A 16352-nucleotide genomic window follows, 5' to 3' on the forward strand; every position below is an offset into this window, starting at 1 on the left:
TCATCAATAATTAATGGGTGTGGTTTCTCTAAGGTTGCAACCTTAAACAATCCAATTATGACGCACCTCCAAATTTTATCATAACATGTAATTTTGGTGTACAAAATTATTAGGATAATCTCAAAATCTATTTTCATATCTTACTATAAAATTTTAAAATCTAAAAATGGTCAAAATCAAAATCAAGTAGATCTATAAACATATAAAAATATTGAAAATGGACGGTTTAGATAATGTGTTGCAAGATGCATTATTTATGAGACTAAAATCTTTTTTTTTTTCAAAGTCATATATCTTGATATCGAGATGATCAATTAGAGGGTCTTTCAACATTAAAATAATCTTTTTTCGATGGACTTTGAGGTGCATATATAATTCTACATTTGAAGGTTGCAACCTTATATAAATTTTTTCCATAACTAATTCATCTATAAAAATTTTATTAGATGAATATAAATAAGTTAATTAATTTAGATGTTATGACTCTCTTTCTATCATCCAGTATTAAAGACATAATTAACTAGTATATACCAAAAAAAATGTATCATAAAAAATCTACCCGTTAAATACTTAAAGGATGTGTTTTGATAATGGGAAGTGTCTTCCTGAAACTTGGAGCACCTGTGCATATTTTGTGTTTGGTAAAAAACCACCCCTCTCTTGGCACCGTCTCGGTTCGGCGGCTTTCACAGTTCAACGCGATGCTCTCTCTCTTTCTCTGCGCCGTGATATCAATGCCCTTCTCTTCTTTCTTTCGGAATCTTTGCTGTAATTCGTAACATTCGCTGGAATATTTGGAAGTTTGGCCGGAACTTTGAAATCTCGCTGGAATTTGTATTGGACTTCTAGTTATAAAAGAAAGTATCCGTGGAAAGATTTACTCTTTCTTCTAAATTATATCTGGCGTTTCACTGTTATCGGAGTTTTCCTTTAACTGGAGATTCTCGGTTGATTTTATTGATTTCCACAGTGGTTACACCAGGTCAGTCTCTGATTCGTCTGTTTTCCTGATGTTTTCTGAACATTAAATTTTTGTGTTAGGGTCTGAAGGGTTCATGTTTATGATAGTGCATTTGCGATTATTGCATGAATTCATTTTTTTCCATCCAATAATCGCAAATCCATTCTCATAAAATAGAGACACCGCCCATGGCTCTGTTAATTCGATGGCTTGCCTTTTTTATGCTAGTTGGATGTTACTTTTCCCCCAACTCTTTTAGGGTTATCGTTATTGTAATTATAAACAATTTTTTGTTCAAATATGTGTATATATATATATATATATATATATATTGTTATTGTTTTGTTGGATAATTGGAAAGAGTTGTTTAGGGAATTAACTTGTCAGGGTCAGTTAGGTTTTACTGTCAATTGAAGTTTTGACAATTTTGAACCTTGTGTAATTTCTGGGTTATTTGACATTCTTCTGGTTTTCTGTTTGGGTATTTAGTGTGCCATGTGCATTTACTTTTCCTTGAAGTATTTTGGAGGTCAAGGGGTCTCCTTTATTGTTCATGAGTGGCAAATTTTACTTTTTTGAATGTTGATTCAGCAGCTTCAGCTAAGCTTTTATAATCCATGATCATGTTTGTTTGATAGTCACCATTGGTGGTTTTGGACTAATCTTCTATGGAAATTGCATGCTATGTATGAATGATTTTTCATTGCAATGATTTACTAGTAGCCACGAGTTTTTTTTCCTTGCCTTGAGCTGAAGTTTCTGATTCATGCACATGCCATTTATTAAACCTGAGAAATCATTTGTGCCGGTTTCCTTATGATACTGTTGCTTTCTCTAATGGGTGATTGATACCCAAGTAACTGACTGTTGTTGCTTCATGTATTTTGCTATATATTTACTTATTCTTGTCCATTTCTTCTTGTATGGTATGTATTCTTTGTTCATAAATTCTTTCTTCCAGTAATTCAGTTGGTACTGGCAATAGATTCCAATATTCTTTTCGGTCCTATACAACTAATATTCAGTGACCAACGGATATTGCTTTTCAAAACATGATTAATAAGGTTGATGACGACTTTTGCTTTTATAGAACTTAAATGCATCAGTTGCAACTTTCCTCCGGTACACTTAATATTTAATAGAGAACAACTGGTGGTTGTGTTCTAAAAGATCTGCCCTCATTCGATTTCCCGAACCACTGTAGTAATAAAGCATTTTCTGGATGACTCCATAGCCATGGAATGGTCGATGCTTTACGTGGTGCCACTGTTGAGAGTAGTGTAAACAAGCTTGTACACACAACTGTGAATGGTGTAGCCAGAGTCGAAGCCATTGACAGGGGCTTTGGTTCCACGTCTGTCATCTTCTATTCCTCCAATGGGTTTATGGTTTTTTTCTATGATTTTCCTTCACCACCACATGTGTTTGAATGGACTGATTTCTTAGTGCTTGCATTTTCAATTATGTATGTTTAAACTATTACAAGTTATTGTTGAACTGTTGTGTTCATTCAATTGCATTTTCAATTATGTATGTTTAAACTATTACAAATTATTGTTGAACATCAGTGGTGAATGTAAGTAGTGCTCAAGTTATTACAGGTGATTGTTGAATGGACTGATTTCTTACTGCTTGCATTATGCATGTGTGTTCGAATGGGCTGATTTATTAGTGCTTGCATTTTCAATTATGTATGTTTAAACTATTACAGGTTATTGTTGAATGGGCTGGTTTTGTACATGGTTATATATGGATGCATGAATTGTGAATGTTGCTTGACATGCATCACAAATGCCTTAATAGATAACATATAAATGTTGTGTGCCATTATAATCTTAGATAGAGAGAGCGAGAGCGCACAAATGTTTCAAGGGACAAGTGGTTTATTGTTGAATGAGATATATTTTTTAGGTTGGGATATAGATGCATCAGTGGTAAATGTAAGTAGTGCTCAAGTTATTATAGGTGATTGTTGAATGGGCTGATTTCTTATTGCTTGCATTGTGCATGTGTGTTTGAATGGGCTGATTTCTTAGTGCTTGCATTTTCAATTATGTATGTATAAACTATTATAGGTTATTGTTGAATGACGTATATTTTTAGGTTGGGATATGGATGCATCAGTAGTGAATATAAGTAGTGCTCAAGTTATTACAAAAAATAATATTGTACTTTACTTTCAATTGATATTGTATTCCAAAAAATTATATTCTACAAATTAATAAAAAATAAATAATATCTATATCTCAATTTTAACATTTACATCTTGCCTATTACTTAAGTTAATCCAATACAGATACCCAGTTCTTTTTTACTTAAGCTAATCCAATACAGATACCCAGTTATTTTTTAATTTCCCAGGAGGGTATCAAACATAGAAACCAGGAACTTCTTAACTTCCCAGGAGGTTATCAAACACAGAAACCCGGAACTTCTTAACTTCTCGGGGATGTTATCAAACACAAAAACTAGGAACTTCTTCAGGAACTACTAATTTATAATTCTTCAGTAACTTCCAATTTCCAGTTCATGTTCTTACTTCCAGTTATCAAACAGGCCTTAAAAAAACATCACACCTACTTATTACATACCAAAAACAAATATACTATATAAATTTATTCAGTAAATACTCTAACTATGGTATGGTGACCATGGTCACTCCATAACTATGGTTAAAGTTTTATAAATTTATTTAATTGAAAAGAGGCAAGTAGAAATTCGGGTTTCGCATCTCTGTGTTTACTGTATATAGAGAGAAGAAGGAAGAAGGAAGAGAAGAAAATAGTGCTGGCTAATAGCCATTAGGGTTTATAGAGAGAGAAGAGAGAAGGAAGAAGGAAGTGGTCATCGGCTTCACAAACCCTAATGGAAGAGGCACTAACTGATTTTTAGAGAGAGAAAAGGAAGATAGGATGCTGATTTGAGATAGTTTGAAGATGATTTTTCTATCTAATTTGGGATGTTGTTTGAGAGAAAGCCCTAACTATACTGATTTGTGAAGGGGCCCTAACTAATTTTTAGAGAGAGAAAAGGAAGAGGGCTTTTCATTTTCTTGGGGAAACAACAAGCAGAGCTGAAGGATTAGGTTTGGGGAACTAATCCTATATGTACAATTGCTTGCTCCTGTAAGTTTACAGTTTACATTATATTGTTTATCTTTGTTATCACATAATCAAAAACAAATTATTGATTACTTGGTCCTGTAGTCACACTCTGTGGTTCTCATTCATCAGTAATGCTTCTCATTCATCAGTAAAAGACTATGTTTTGAGCTCTAATTTGTGCCATAAACAGTATTTTCATAAAAACAATTATCACAAATAATCACAGAAATCTGCAAGTATATGATTTTCTTTACACAAAGATTTACTTTACAAAATGATTTGCTATAAAAAGTATTTCATTTACACAATGATTTTCCATAATAACAGCTGAAATTTACATCTATTTGTTTAAGTTTTTTTAAAAAAAGGGAAAAAAAAATTCATACCTTGAATATGCAACTGTGGCTTTGAAGAACACAGTGGGGATAAAAATTTATATTTTAGGTTTTGTTTTTTGAAATAATAATTTTTTTTCAAAAGCATGAAATTAGCAATGGCTGCAATACACAAGACAGGGAAAAAAAATTATCTTTCACAAAACAAACTGCAGGTAAAAAAGATACGATTTTTTTGGCCTGATTTAAATCGTATTATGAAAAAAGCGCGTTTTAAACGTTTTTATGAAAACTACATGATTTTTTGCTGACCTTTTCAAATAGTTGCCGTTTAAAACTGTTTCCATAATAACGCCGAGGTCGATTAAATGGTGATTTGCTAACTATGGGTAATACCGCATCTACCCGCGGGAGGACAGTCTTTCGACGAAATTGTACCCGCGGGAGCATACTGTCTTCTGACGATGCATGAAACCCTCAACCATCGGTCTCTCAAATTCTGCAATCCGTGAACCGTCTCTCCCTGCCCACTCACTGTGCTCTCTCTCTCTCTCTCTCTCTCTCAAGGCAGCAACTCTCTCAAATTCTGCAATCCGTGAGCCGTCTCACTCACTGTACTCTCTCTCTCTCAAGGCAGCAACGCATAACTCTATTACAGGCCTTTACTCTTACTCTCTCTCTAGACACGATTCTCTCACTCTCTCCGGTTTTCTCTCTCTAGGTATGTATTCCACTATTTCTTGTTCCTTTTATTGTTCTCAGATTGGTGTTTAGTAGAAATACGCATTTCGTCCATTCTTATTACTTTTGTTATTTTTTTTTTTCCCTGATTGGTGCTTAGTAGAAATACGCATTTCATCCATTCTGGTTACTTTTGTTATTTTTAGATTTTTGATCCTTAATGAAAAATAAAGGAACTTTGGTTACCATGTAATTGTAATTGTGTTAACGGAGTTTTCTGAGTATTCCTCAAAACAAAGAAATTCTTTTATTAAATCTGTTTTCTATTTCAAACAAACAGAATGTTTTGGTGTTTTGAGGGGTTTTAACTTTCAACCAGTAATGCGTAAAACTATGATAGAGCATTAATGGGTTAGGGTTTTTGAGGTATTTTGTGTCTTTAGTTTGAGTAAATGATAGAAAATTGTGAAAGATCAAAGCTTTATTGGTCTAATTCTGTGACAAAAATGTCTAAGTTAGTGGCATTTGAACATTTACTTTTTCCCAAGTAAATTCTGATGGTTCGACATATATTGTAGAGGAGAAAATCTTTTGCTTTTAGTTTTTGATGGGTTGAAGGTAGAGAGAGAGAGAGAGAGAGTTTCTTGGTTAATAAAATTAAAGGTATCGTAGTTACTTTGTGCTCTGCTATGAAAATTAGGGGTGTTGTCATCATTTCAGACTCACATTTTTCTATGAAAATGGTGTTCATTACATTTTCCTTTTTTTTTTTGGGTGAATAGTTCATTACATTTTTTGGGAAAACATTTTGCGTGGGGCTCAACCCTCAAAGGTATACTTTGGCCAGAGTCTAGCTGTAACATAGATTCAGGCCCAGGCCTAGTGAGACATGGATTTCTTAAGCCACTGTTTTTGGGAAATGCGTTTTTTTTTGGGATAAGTTTAACTGTTTGTATTGAGAAAAGGATAAGGAGTACAAGTAAGCAGCAAGGCGACCCACAAGCCGGTCCCTTGGCAAAAATATCGTGTAGAAGGGAAGACTGTTTTTGGGAAATGAGTTTCAGAGCAAAAACTTCCTTTTGGGTAATATAAATATGAAAATCCAGCTTTTTCTTTTCAAATCAGTTTTTCAAAACAGTAACTTGGATTCTTAAAAGTTAAAACTAACAATTTAGGTTTTTCATAGCTTTTAGTTAAGTATGTTAAGTTGGAGTTTCTCTATGTTAAGGGCCTACATCGCATAAAGGTTTCTTTGATAGGATAAAAGCAGAAACTACGGAAATCACAGTTATCTATATGTCGCTGAAGTTATTGTAATACCTGTTGCTTTTGACTTTGCTTTGAATTTTTGTCTTTTCCATTCATTAGAAAGGAAGCCAGAGTTTGGTGCATTCACTTTGGAGTTCCTCCATGTTCAGAATTTATATAGCAGAAGGTTTCCCTTTGATATGTTAAAAACATACTGAAAATCACATGGCTATCTATTCTTGGTTGAAGTCTATGTTAATACTGGTTTTTTTTTACAAGGTTACATAGGTATGGAACTTGAGACGTAGTGCTATAAAAACCCAGCTGCTGCCACCTTGACCCAAGCCCGATTCCTAAGCTATGTTAATACTGGTTAATGACTTAGCTATGACTTGGCATTTTTCCCATACATATGAAAGGAAACTAAAGGAGAAGAGTCTGAGTATTTATATTTTAAGTTAATTTAGTGTCTGTTACTCATGACTTAGCTACCCAATTATAGGGATGGAAATCAGAGTAAAAGAGAGTGAGGATTAACAATAGAAGTTACTGTGGTATCTGTTACTGAATAGGTACTCTTCCCCTTCCTAGGAAAGGAAAGTAGAGGAGAAGAGAGTGATGTAATATCTCTATCGGCTAGCATGACGGAGAGCCTTGAGATTGTCAAAAAATTGAAAATCACAGCTATTTATTTATAATTTAAGTATTATTTATTTCTTATGACTTACCTAGAATTTGGTAGTTTTTTGTAAATGAGGTTAATGTAGAAATGGATAATTATGATTTTTCTGGGAATTAGTATTCTATTTGTAGCATCTATTATTTATGTGCTTAAATGTAGCATCTAGTACTTATGAGTTTGCTATGAATTGATATTTTATTTGTTGTGATTTATTTGTAATTAAAGTTGATATTGTTATCTGTTACTTATGACTTAGCTAGGAATAAGTATTTTATTTGTAATTGAAGTTAAGATAGTAGACTTTTTCTTTTTTTCAGAAAAAAGTTATTGTAGTGTCTGTTAACCATGACTTATCTAGGAATTGGTATTTTGTTTCTAGTGTTTCATTTGAAATTGAAGTAAATGTTCTACATGTTACTTATGACTTAATCTAGGAAGTGGGATTTTATTTGTAATTGAAGTCAAGATAGTGCCTGTGACTTGTAACAAGGAATCAGTATTGTATCTATGGTTGAACTTAATGTAGTATCTGTTACATATAATTTCACTAGACATTTGTATTCTAGTTAGTAATTTAGTTTATATCTCATATGAATTAGTTAGGTATTGATTATGTTCCCATTCATAGGAACGTACACCACAAAGAGAGAGAGAGAGAGAGAGAGAGAGAGAGAGAGGGGGGGGGGGGGGGGGGGAGGGATTTCTCCCTCAAAAGTTAGATACCATGGAGGACAAGAAGAGAAGGGGAGAAGAAGAGGAGGAAGAAGAGGAAGAGGATGGGGACATGTCTTTGGATGCTTGGGAGAGGGCTTATGCTGATGAGCGTTCATGGGAAGCCCTGGAGGAGGACGAATCTGGTCTTCTCCAAAATCTCTTGGACGACCAACAGAAGAAGCGGATGTATCACTCTCAGTATCAGCGCCGCTTTCGCTCCCTCGCTGAATCCTCCGGAAGGATCCAGCGTGGCCTTATCCGTTACCTCTACTTAGTCATCGACTTGTCAAGGGTAACTCACATTCTCTTTCTCTCTCTCTCTCTCTCTCTCTCTCTTTCTTTCTCTTCTATCTAGCTAACTAGCATGGTAAGGCTATTAGTATACTGTCTTGAAGAGATTATATATACCTAATACTTGCACCGATATGGGGATTCAAAGGTTCTTACTTCTTCTTTACACACATTCTGTGACCTCTCTCTCTCTCCCCGTGTGTGTGTGTGTGTGGGTGTGTGTGTGTGGGTGTGTGTGAGGGAGTGATTGTGCACGCACGCACAATGATTTACATTCCTGATTACTTGCACTGACATAAAGATGCGCAATTGCCTTCCTTTGCACATTCTATTGCCCCCTCTCTCCACATCTTTCTCTGATTTACTAATACATTGTCTTGAAGAGATGATATACTGCATTGTTGTTTACGACCAAATTTGAGTGAGGGATAGAGCGACCCTTTCTCTAATCCGACCTTCAAACAAAATCTATTATAGTATTACCAGATTGGTAGAGATTGGGGTGTTGTCAAATTATGTCCTAGAGAGAATCGATTTCTTGAGTCAATTCTCTATGCTGGCAATGTATTCACACAAGCAGATATACTTGAACTAGAAAAATCGTAGTAAAATAAATGGAATTGAAAAATGAATGCAAAAGAGCGTCAGGAAGTTGATTGGGGGGTAGCCCATTGGCCTGGTACAAGGAGTTGGAGCTCAGTTCAGCCCAATGGCTTGATTTGCATCCTTCTTTGCCTTGAAAAATTCTTGCTGGGATTGAAGGTATTTACTCGAAGATCTTATTCTTATGGATGGATTTCTAGAATTTAGGGTACCACAATTATGGTATAATTTAAGATGGAAAAGACTTAACGGGTCATGGTTATGTGGATTTTGGTCAAGATTTCAGGAATTTGGATCAAGAAGCTTGGTCTAGCTATTTGAAATTACAGGGTAAGGGAGGCGAAGGTTGGGGTGAAGAGGTCACATTTAGGGTTGTAGCCATCGCCCTGCAGGGTTTCGGTAAGTTTCTCCATAAGAGGGTCCCTAGGGTAATCATGCATGGGTTTATAGGAAAAGAATATTTCTATTTGCCATGAAGTGTAACGTGGTGAATATCATCACTTTCATCATCATCATCATTTTCTCATATATTATATAGATTGTTTAGCTCTACGGGCTTAGAAAATTTGCTACCTTACCCTTCATAGAAAATAAAATTATTTTTCTTATTAATTACGCTGACAAAGACTGCCTTAGGGATGGATTTTTGGGTAAAGCTTACCGAACCTCTGCCATACCATAGCCACGACCCTAAAACCCTAGACCTAATATCTTGACCTACCTTTGCCTCCCTGAACTTGCAATGCCAGAGACCTAGAGCTAGTTTCCTAGCCCAAATCTATAAAAATTTGAGCCAAGTATACATGACTATGACCCTTTGAGTCTTTCACCTCTTAGTTCCACTGGTTTGGTATTTGGTAACTTTGGTTTGATAATTTGGTTGGTAAATTTTAAGTTTTAATTGGATATGGACCGAGTTATGGTTCTGCTTTTGGAGTGTGTGCTAATGTGTAGTATACTTTTGAAGTCTGATATGCCCTAAATACCTAATTCTTATATTTTATACAATATATATATTGTTAGAGACTATAGAATCCTTTTTTTATTCAACTGAGCCACCCAGGTTCTAGGCGCCCGCCTAAGCATTGGGCGGCATGACCCTTTGAGTCTTTCACCTCTTAAAGAAATCCATCAATTTGAATTAAATCCTTGAGTCCAAACCTTCGAGCCCAGCAATAATTTTTTAAGGCGATGAAGTTCAAAAATAGAACCTTCGAGCTAATCCAAGCTCCAACTCCGGGTGCTAGGTCAGTGGACCCTGCCTCAAGTAAGGCATTCCCATACCTATTTCGTAAGGTCTGTCAATTTCATTTCTATTTCCTTTACTGCAATTTTTCTAGTACGTATTTGCTTTGGTGAATTCTTAGGCGGCATCACCGGCGGTCTGTAGAAAACCAATTTAAGAAATCGATTCTCAACAGAATTTGGCAAGATGCTTTTTTCTACCAATTCGGTTAATACTATTATTGATTTTGTTTAAAGCTTAAATTAGAGAAAGGATTGCTCTAAATCCCTCACTCAAATTCAGCAGTAAATAGTTGTGCTTGCGCTGATATAAGGACACAAAAGTGCCCCTTTGCACACATTGTCTGATCTGTGTGTGTGTGTGTCAAGCTAATCTATCACCATTGTAGAGATGATACATCACTGAGTATGCAAAAGTGCCTCTTTGCTCATCTTCCGCTCTCTCTCTAAGAAAAGCTAACCTGTATCCTACATTATCTTGAAGAAATGCACATCCCTCAGTCCCTGCACTGATATAGTTATAAAAACATGCCTATTTGCCACATTCTGTTTAGCCTATTGCTACATTTTTTTGTGATATATCCTGTCACAGTTGCCCGGATTTAAGGATACAAAAGGTACCTCTTGCATCCATTCTATGACATGCTAACACAATCAATGCAGTTGTGTCATCTCTTTGTTGGGCTCTATTATTTATTATTGTTTGTCCATCTATGTTCGTTTTCTAGATCAGTAGTGCTGTCATTGTCCATCTATTGTTTCAACTTAATTGCAGGATGAAGATGGTTTTGAAGCATATCGATGTTTCATTGTCCGCACTCTGTTCTTCCAAGTTTATCTTCGTGTTCTAATGGTTGAACTTCTCATTGGAGTCTTTGAATATTTCCTCATAAATATTTTTACTCGTAGAGAATAAAATGTCACCCCATTATGGGTATGAATACCCCTTATTCAATACTGCCTTCAAGGACAAGATTTTATTTGAGTGCGTTTATGAAATGTGGCTAGCCATGCATCGACCATATTATTGTCTAGAAGGTGTAAAGAAACTTATGTGTGTGTGCCTGCGTGTGTGTGTATGTGTCTCTGTGTGTATGTGTGCATGCGTGTGTGTGTGTCAAACAAGCGAACACTTATGTTTACTGGGCATTGGTACTATTATAGTAGGACCACAGAATGCTCGGTAAACTGAAGTGTTTGTTTGTTCGGTTCATGCACACAGAAATCAAAAGAAAAAGAACATTTGTACATTTATAGCCAATAAAAGAATGTTTGTATAAAAAGAATGTTTGTACTGTTATATCATTTGATTTCTTTGGCTTCACAATTGTTTTTGTGGGGGTGGGGGACTGTTTGTCTCTTTTCTGTTGTATTCCTCTTCAAGGCATTTGGTTTTTACTATTCAGGCAGCTGCTGAGATGGACTTCCGACCAAGTAGGATGGCAGTTGTTGCGAACTCTGTAGAAGCTTTCATTAGGGAATTCTTTGATCAAAATCCTCTCAGCCATATTGGTTTAGCGACCATCAAAGATGGACTCGCTCATCGCTTAACTGAACTGAGTGGTAGTCCCGAGTCACATATTAGGGCTCTACGTAGCAACTTGGGGTCCTCTGGTGATGCCTCATTACAAAATGCCCTAGACCTTGTTCATAGCTATCTCGAGCAAATCCCATCATATGGACACCGAGAAGTCATAATCTTGTATTCGGCTCTTAGTACATGTGATCCAGATGATGTAATGGAGTCAATTAAAAAATGCAAGAAAGCAAAGATACGGTGTTCGGTTGTTGGGCTTTCGGCTGAGATTTACATATGTAAACATCTCTGTGAGGAGACTGGGGGATCCTACACTGTTGCATTGGATGAGGTGGGTATCTTTGCTATTGTTTCCCTTTGTTGTTTCTCTACTTTAGATATTTTCAGGTCAGTTTAAATGGTTGACATGAAAATTGCAGGGTTTTCTTATTTTTCTTTTCTTTTTTTAAAAATAAAGATGCTGCCAGGGTGGTCCCAAGAGCAACCTAGCCCACAATCTCGCATCCAAACCACATAGTTAGGGGGCTTTTGATATGCAAATGATAAACTTTGATTCATCTTTGGGCCCTTAAATCCTACATCCGGTTGTTCCTCAAATGGATGGTTCTAAGTCAATCTTTAATTGGGATTTGATTTGGATTATATTTTTAGCTCCAAATCAATTGTTTTTCTAGAAAGTGATCTTCCATATAGTAAAGATGATAAGAAAATTTTCAGATAAAAAAGATCCTCCTGACTATGATTTCTGGATGGCGGGAACATGTGTTGACCGTGGTCCAGCGAGCTCACCAAATACTTTCTGAAGTAATAAATAATGTAATATGTTCTAATATTTCCCCATATTTCCCCTTTATCTTCCATTTTATCTGCTTTTTCACCTTTTCCCCGTTTCTTTTAATCTGTTGCTCCATTTTCTTTAAATTTTCAATGTTTTGGGTTTTGGCAGTCTCATTTTAAGGAATTATTGCTAGAGCATGCCCCTGCCCCACCAGCAATAGCTGAGTTTGCGGTCTCTAACTTGGTTAAGATGGGTTTCCCACAAAGAAGGGGAGAAGGTGTTGTTACCATTTGTTCATGTCACAAGGAACCTAAAACTGGTGGAGGCTACACCTGTCCAAGATGCAAAGCATGCGCATGTGAACTACCCACTGAGTGCCAAATATGTGGGTTGACTCTTATTTCCTCTCCACATTTAGCGAGGTCATATCATCATCTGTTCCCAATTACGCCATTCGAAGGAGGGCTGGCCACGCTTCCTTATAATTCACTGCAGAGGTTACCAAAGACTTGTTTTGGCTGCCAGCAGGTTCTACCTAATCTAGGTAATTTATGCATTATTGGTACATTAGATAAAGTGTGTATTCTATGCCTACAATTGATTATAGGGATCTTTAGGGGCAATGATTTCATGCAACCATTGTATAGTAATATGATGCAATAACCTTAAAAAACCATCATATGGCCATTTGTTTGATCCAAAATTTGAAATATACAATTTTTTCATCCTGATGAATAATCACAAAAAAAGAAAAAATTGAAAACACAACCTAAAAAGTTATGTTTTAGCCCAATTAACATAGGCCGTTCATTTTGGTGAGATGCTTAGATCTAGGCCTTCGAAGGATTTTTTCATTTCCAAATTTTTTGGATGGCTTTATTATCATTAAACGAACAATGTTAAAAAAGAAAAAAATGATTTTGAGTTTATAAAGGCTTAAGATCTTGAAATTCACAAAATGAATGGTCTAGATTCGTTTTTGGAGGGAACTCATTTTGACCATATCTAGGGTTCAAATTGAACTTTTTTTGGGGGGGATTGATTATTGGGATGAAGAGAGTGTGTGTGCAAACTTTGGGGTCATACAAATACCAAAAAAAATATGGTTTTCTAGAAGTGTCGTTGCATTATACTATAATACAACCGTTGCATTGGATCATTGCTCGATCTTCAGATATGTATTTGATGTTTTCTTATCTAGAAGAGTTAGACAGAATGGAAGCAAATGTTACTATTGACAACTAGGTGAACAAATTTGTAGCATCATGTCACTCCGGGAAAAAAAGAAGATGGCGAGGGTCTGAGGGAAATTATACGTGTATAGATATCTTTTTTGTTGATCGATAAAATTGTAGGAGTTAATCGATATTACAATGTTATATGCACTGAGGAATAACCTTATTTAGAGAATGTTGCACATCTTTAGGATAATGTTGCCTTAGTTTCTTAAGTCATATTTGCCAGCTTAAAATCAGTGGGATATGTGAATGAAAACATGAACAAGGAGATTGTGAAGAAAGTGTTCTCATTAAGTCATGGTGGGCTCCAAAATGGTTTTTGTGCATAGTAAGTCTCAGTATAATGATTTAAATACTCCTAGCCAAGTAATATTTAAAAAAAAAATAGACCTAGCCAAGAAAAATTGAACAATGGACTCTAAAATGATAAAACAGTAAGATTCCTTCCGATGTACCTTGGACTTTCTTTAACCATCAATGAAAATTACATCAAAAGACTGATTAGCTCCATCTTCCAAAATTTTGGGAGTTGAATTAGGCCCACATGCCCATGCTTCCCCCACTAGAACTTTCAACATCATCCCAAGTATTCCTTGTGTTCCCCCCAAATTTCCTGCGTCTTAATGCTAAGTTTCTCATCTGCTACTCTTATTTTCTTTTTTGTGACATTGTATTTCATTGTCACATTGTCATTTGATATCCAAAGGCAATTTTTATATTTTGATAAGAAGATTATCATTGGATATCCATACATGCAAATTTTTTGGGCGTAGTTTCTGAAATGTCCCTTGTTTCCTGTTATAAAAGAGATTTTCCCAGTTTCTAATCATATTCGTTTTCAACTAGCTTTTGCATACCTCTCTTGTAATTCATCCATTTCTCTGAGTCATTTTCCCTTGAGCAATCATAATTCAGCCATTTGGGCTTTACCTTGGTTTTCTCACCAGCTATCCAGATTCCATAAAATTTTGGGACCTGGATGATCATGTATTATAAGGTTTTATTTGTTAGGGAAATTCTGTAGGAAAAAATTAGCATGATTCTTATGGTCATAATGCTGACAATGACATGTATATCCCTGTGTTGGATGGTGCTGGAGGGAGAAACACACAATTAAATGAAAGTCATGTCTTTTGGGGCCCACTCCACTCCACCACCATTCAACCTATTGATGGGAGAGTTATAACCTAAAGCCATGCTCTTATTATGACCAAAAAGCATAATAATAGATGGACCTATATTATATGATCAGATTTGCTAAAAATAAATGGTCTTTTTGTCCAAGTGCCTTGACTTCAGTCTGGAAAACCAACGCGACACATCTGTACAATTATTATTTTATATTAAGATAATAGAATTTGATTATATATATAATAAATAATTCATATTTATTATACTTATATGTGGTTGGTGCAGCAGTACACCACACACATACCACAAGATACTTTGGGTTCAAACTCCAACCTTGTGCTCTATACCCGTCTTTAATATTCCCATGTTTGGAAGTGTTGAAGTGATGCTTCAGTAAAAATGAGAGTCCGAGTAAGCATGCCTCTATGGGAGTTTGGAAATATGGCCCTCAGTATTTTTTTTATACTGATTTTCTGTGCAGGAAACAAATCTGGTGTTCGTGTCTCTTGTCCGAGATGCAAGCAACACTTCTGTGTTGACTGTGACATATACATTCATGAGAGCTTGCACAATTGTCCAGGCTGTGAGAGCTTGAGGGACTTCAAGCGAGAAGGCGACGCCACTTCAGATTCAAACGTTTTTAGTAATAAGAGGCCAGTTCTTTTTGTGGGGCAACAACGAAACTAACTTACAGGTGTATCGCTGTTTATCTATGCATCACCTGATTTTTTTACATTCAACTGCTTGGCCCCTATGCACGGTCTCAAGTCTGTCTCTGTGGTTCAAAGAAATAACTGTTCCATGAAAGTAACAGCCATTATATTGCCAATGCCCCCAACTGTTATGATATATGGAGGTAACATGCGGCTGTGTGTGATTGTGTTCTCTTTTTTCTTGGGAGGGGTTTGTTTCAGTTGTCCACTGAAATAACATAAGTTATTCCACAACATGTCTTCCTTTATGGTTTATTCGCCATTTCTTCGGGCATTTCTCCATTGTTTTCCACTTCTCAATCTTTCTTTTCCTTATTTGCTTTACAGTGATTTTTCCTGATACAACAGCCCTTAACATTATCAAATGGAAACATACGCAGTCCCATATGGTCCTTTATATCCCTTTTTTTGGATCTTATGTTCTGTTTCCTCATTGTTCCCACTGCCCCTGCATGGGTTTGCTCTATAGCCCCCATCAATGCTAAAATTCATTGCGTCCCTTTAACTTCAGCTGGTGATAGACATTACTAAATTGGGTGAGGGAAATGGGGGTCTGAACCTTCATGTTTTTCCTGAAAAGCCCAAACAAGCCAACCTACCTTTTCCTTCATTTCCTAGCATAGCAAGGAAAACAAAACAAAGAAAAGAAAAAAAAGAAGAAACTAGAAATAGATGGCAATGGGTGAGTTGGGCCCAGCTTGATTTTTTTCTGGCCTGATGATTCAAACCGGATTGGAGGCCTCTATATTTCGAACCGGATGGCTTTGGAATCAATGTTCAGTTGTATTTTTCTTGATGGTAGAAGTGTTGTTTGGATAATATAGAGATAATTGTGATATTTATCATTGTCATCATACACATTAATCTTGTTTTCTTGATTTTACCTTTAGTTGCTGAGGAAGGGGTTGCAATTCCTGTTTTTACTTTTTATGTTGGATTTATTGATTTGTAATGGTGTTGTGGATCAATAGAAAATACTTGATGCCATATGCCACTAGTCAAAGAATGTTGTTTATACAGGTTCAAGAAGCAGCATAATAAGCAATATTGGAATTGTTACTTAGACTTAATATTTATCTAAGTGATTCATA

General features: G+C 35.8%; 1 protein-coding gene across 3 annotated transcripts; it reads left to right on the plus strand.

The window, feature by feature from the left end:
- Positions 1–400: 400 nt before the first annotated feature.
- On the plus strand, positions 401–16258 carry GTF2H2 (general transcription factor II H2). Of its 3 annotated transcripts, none has more exons than XM_088853060.1 (5): positions 401–982; positions 7640–8017; positions 11271–11732; positions 12348–12723; positions 15030–16258. In XM_088853060.1, exons 2-5 carry the CDS (start codon positions 7736–7738, stop codon positions 15233–15235), a joined length of 1326 nt encoding a protein of 441 aa, XP_088709186.1. In that variant the 5' UTR covers positions 401–982; positions 7640–7735; the 3' UTR covers positions 15236–16258. The 3 variants fall into 3 exon arrangements, with proteins under 3 accessions (XP_088709186.1, XP_020523669.1, XP_088709187.1); XM_088853061.1 differs by having other exon boundaries at positions 600–982; positions 7615–8017; XM_020668010.2 differs by lacking the exon at positions 7640–8017 and having other exon boundaries at positions 576–982.
- Positions 16259–16352: the final 94 nt, after the last annotated feature.

Source organism: Amborella trichopoda, chromosome 12, assembly GCF_054954075.1.
Source record: "Amborella trichopoda isolate Santa Cruz 75 chromosome 12, AtrichopodaSantaCruz75HAP2 v2.0, whole genome shotgun sequence".
Classification (NCBI taxonomy): domain Eukaryota; kingdom Viridiplantae; phylum Streptophyta; class Magnoliopsida; order Amborellales; family Amborellaceae; genus Amborella; species Amborella trichopoda.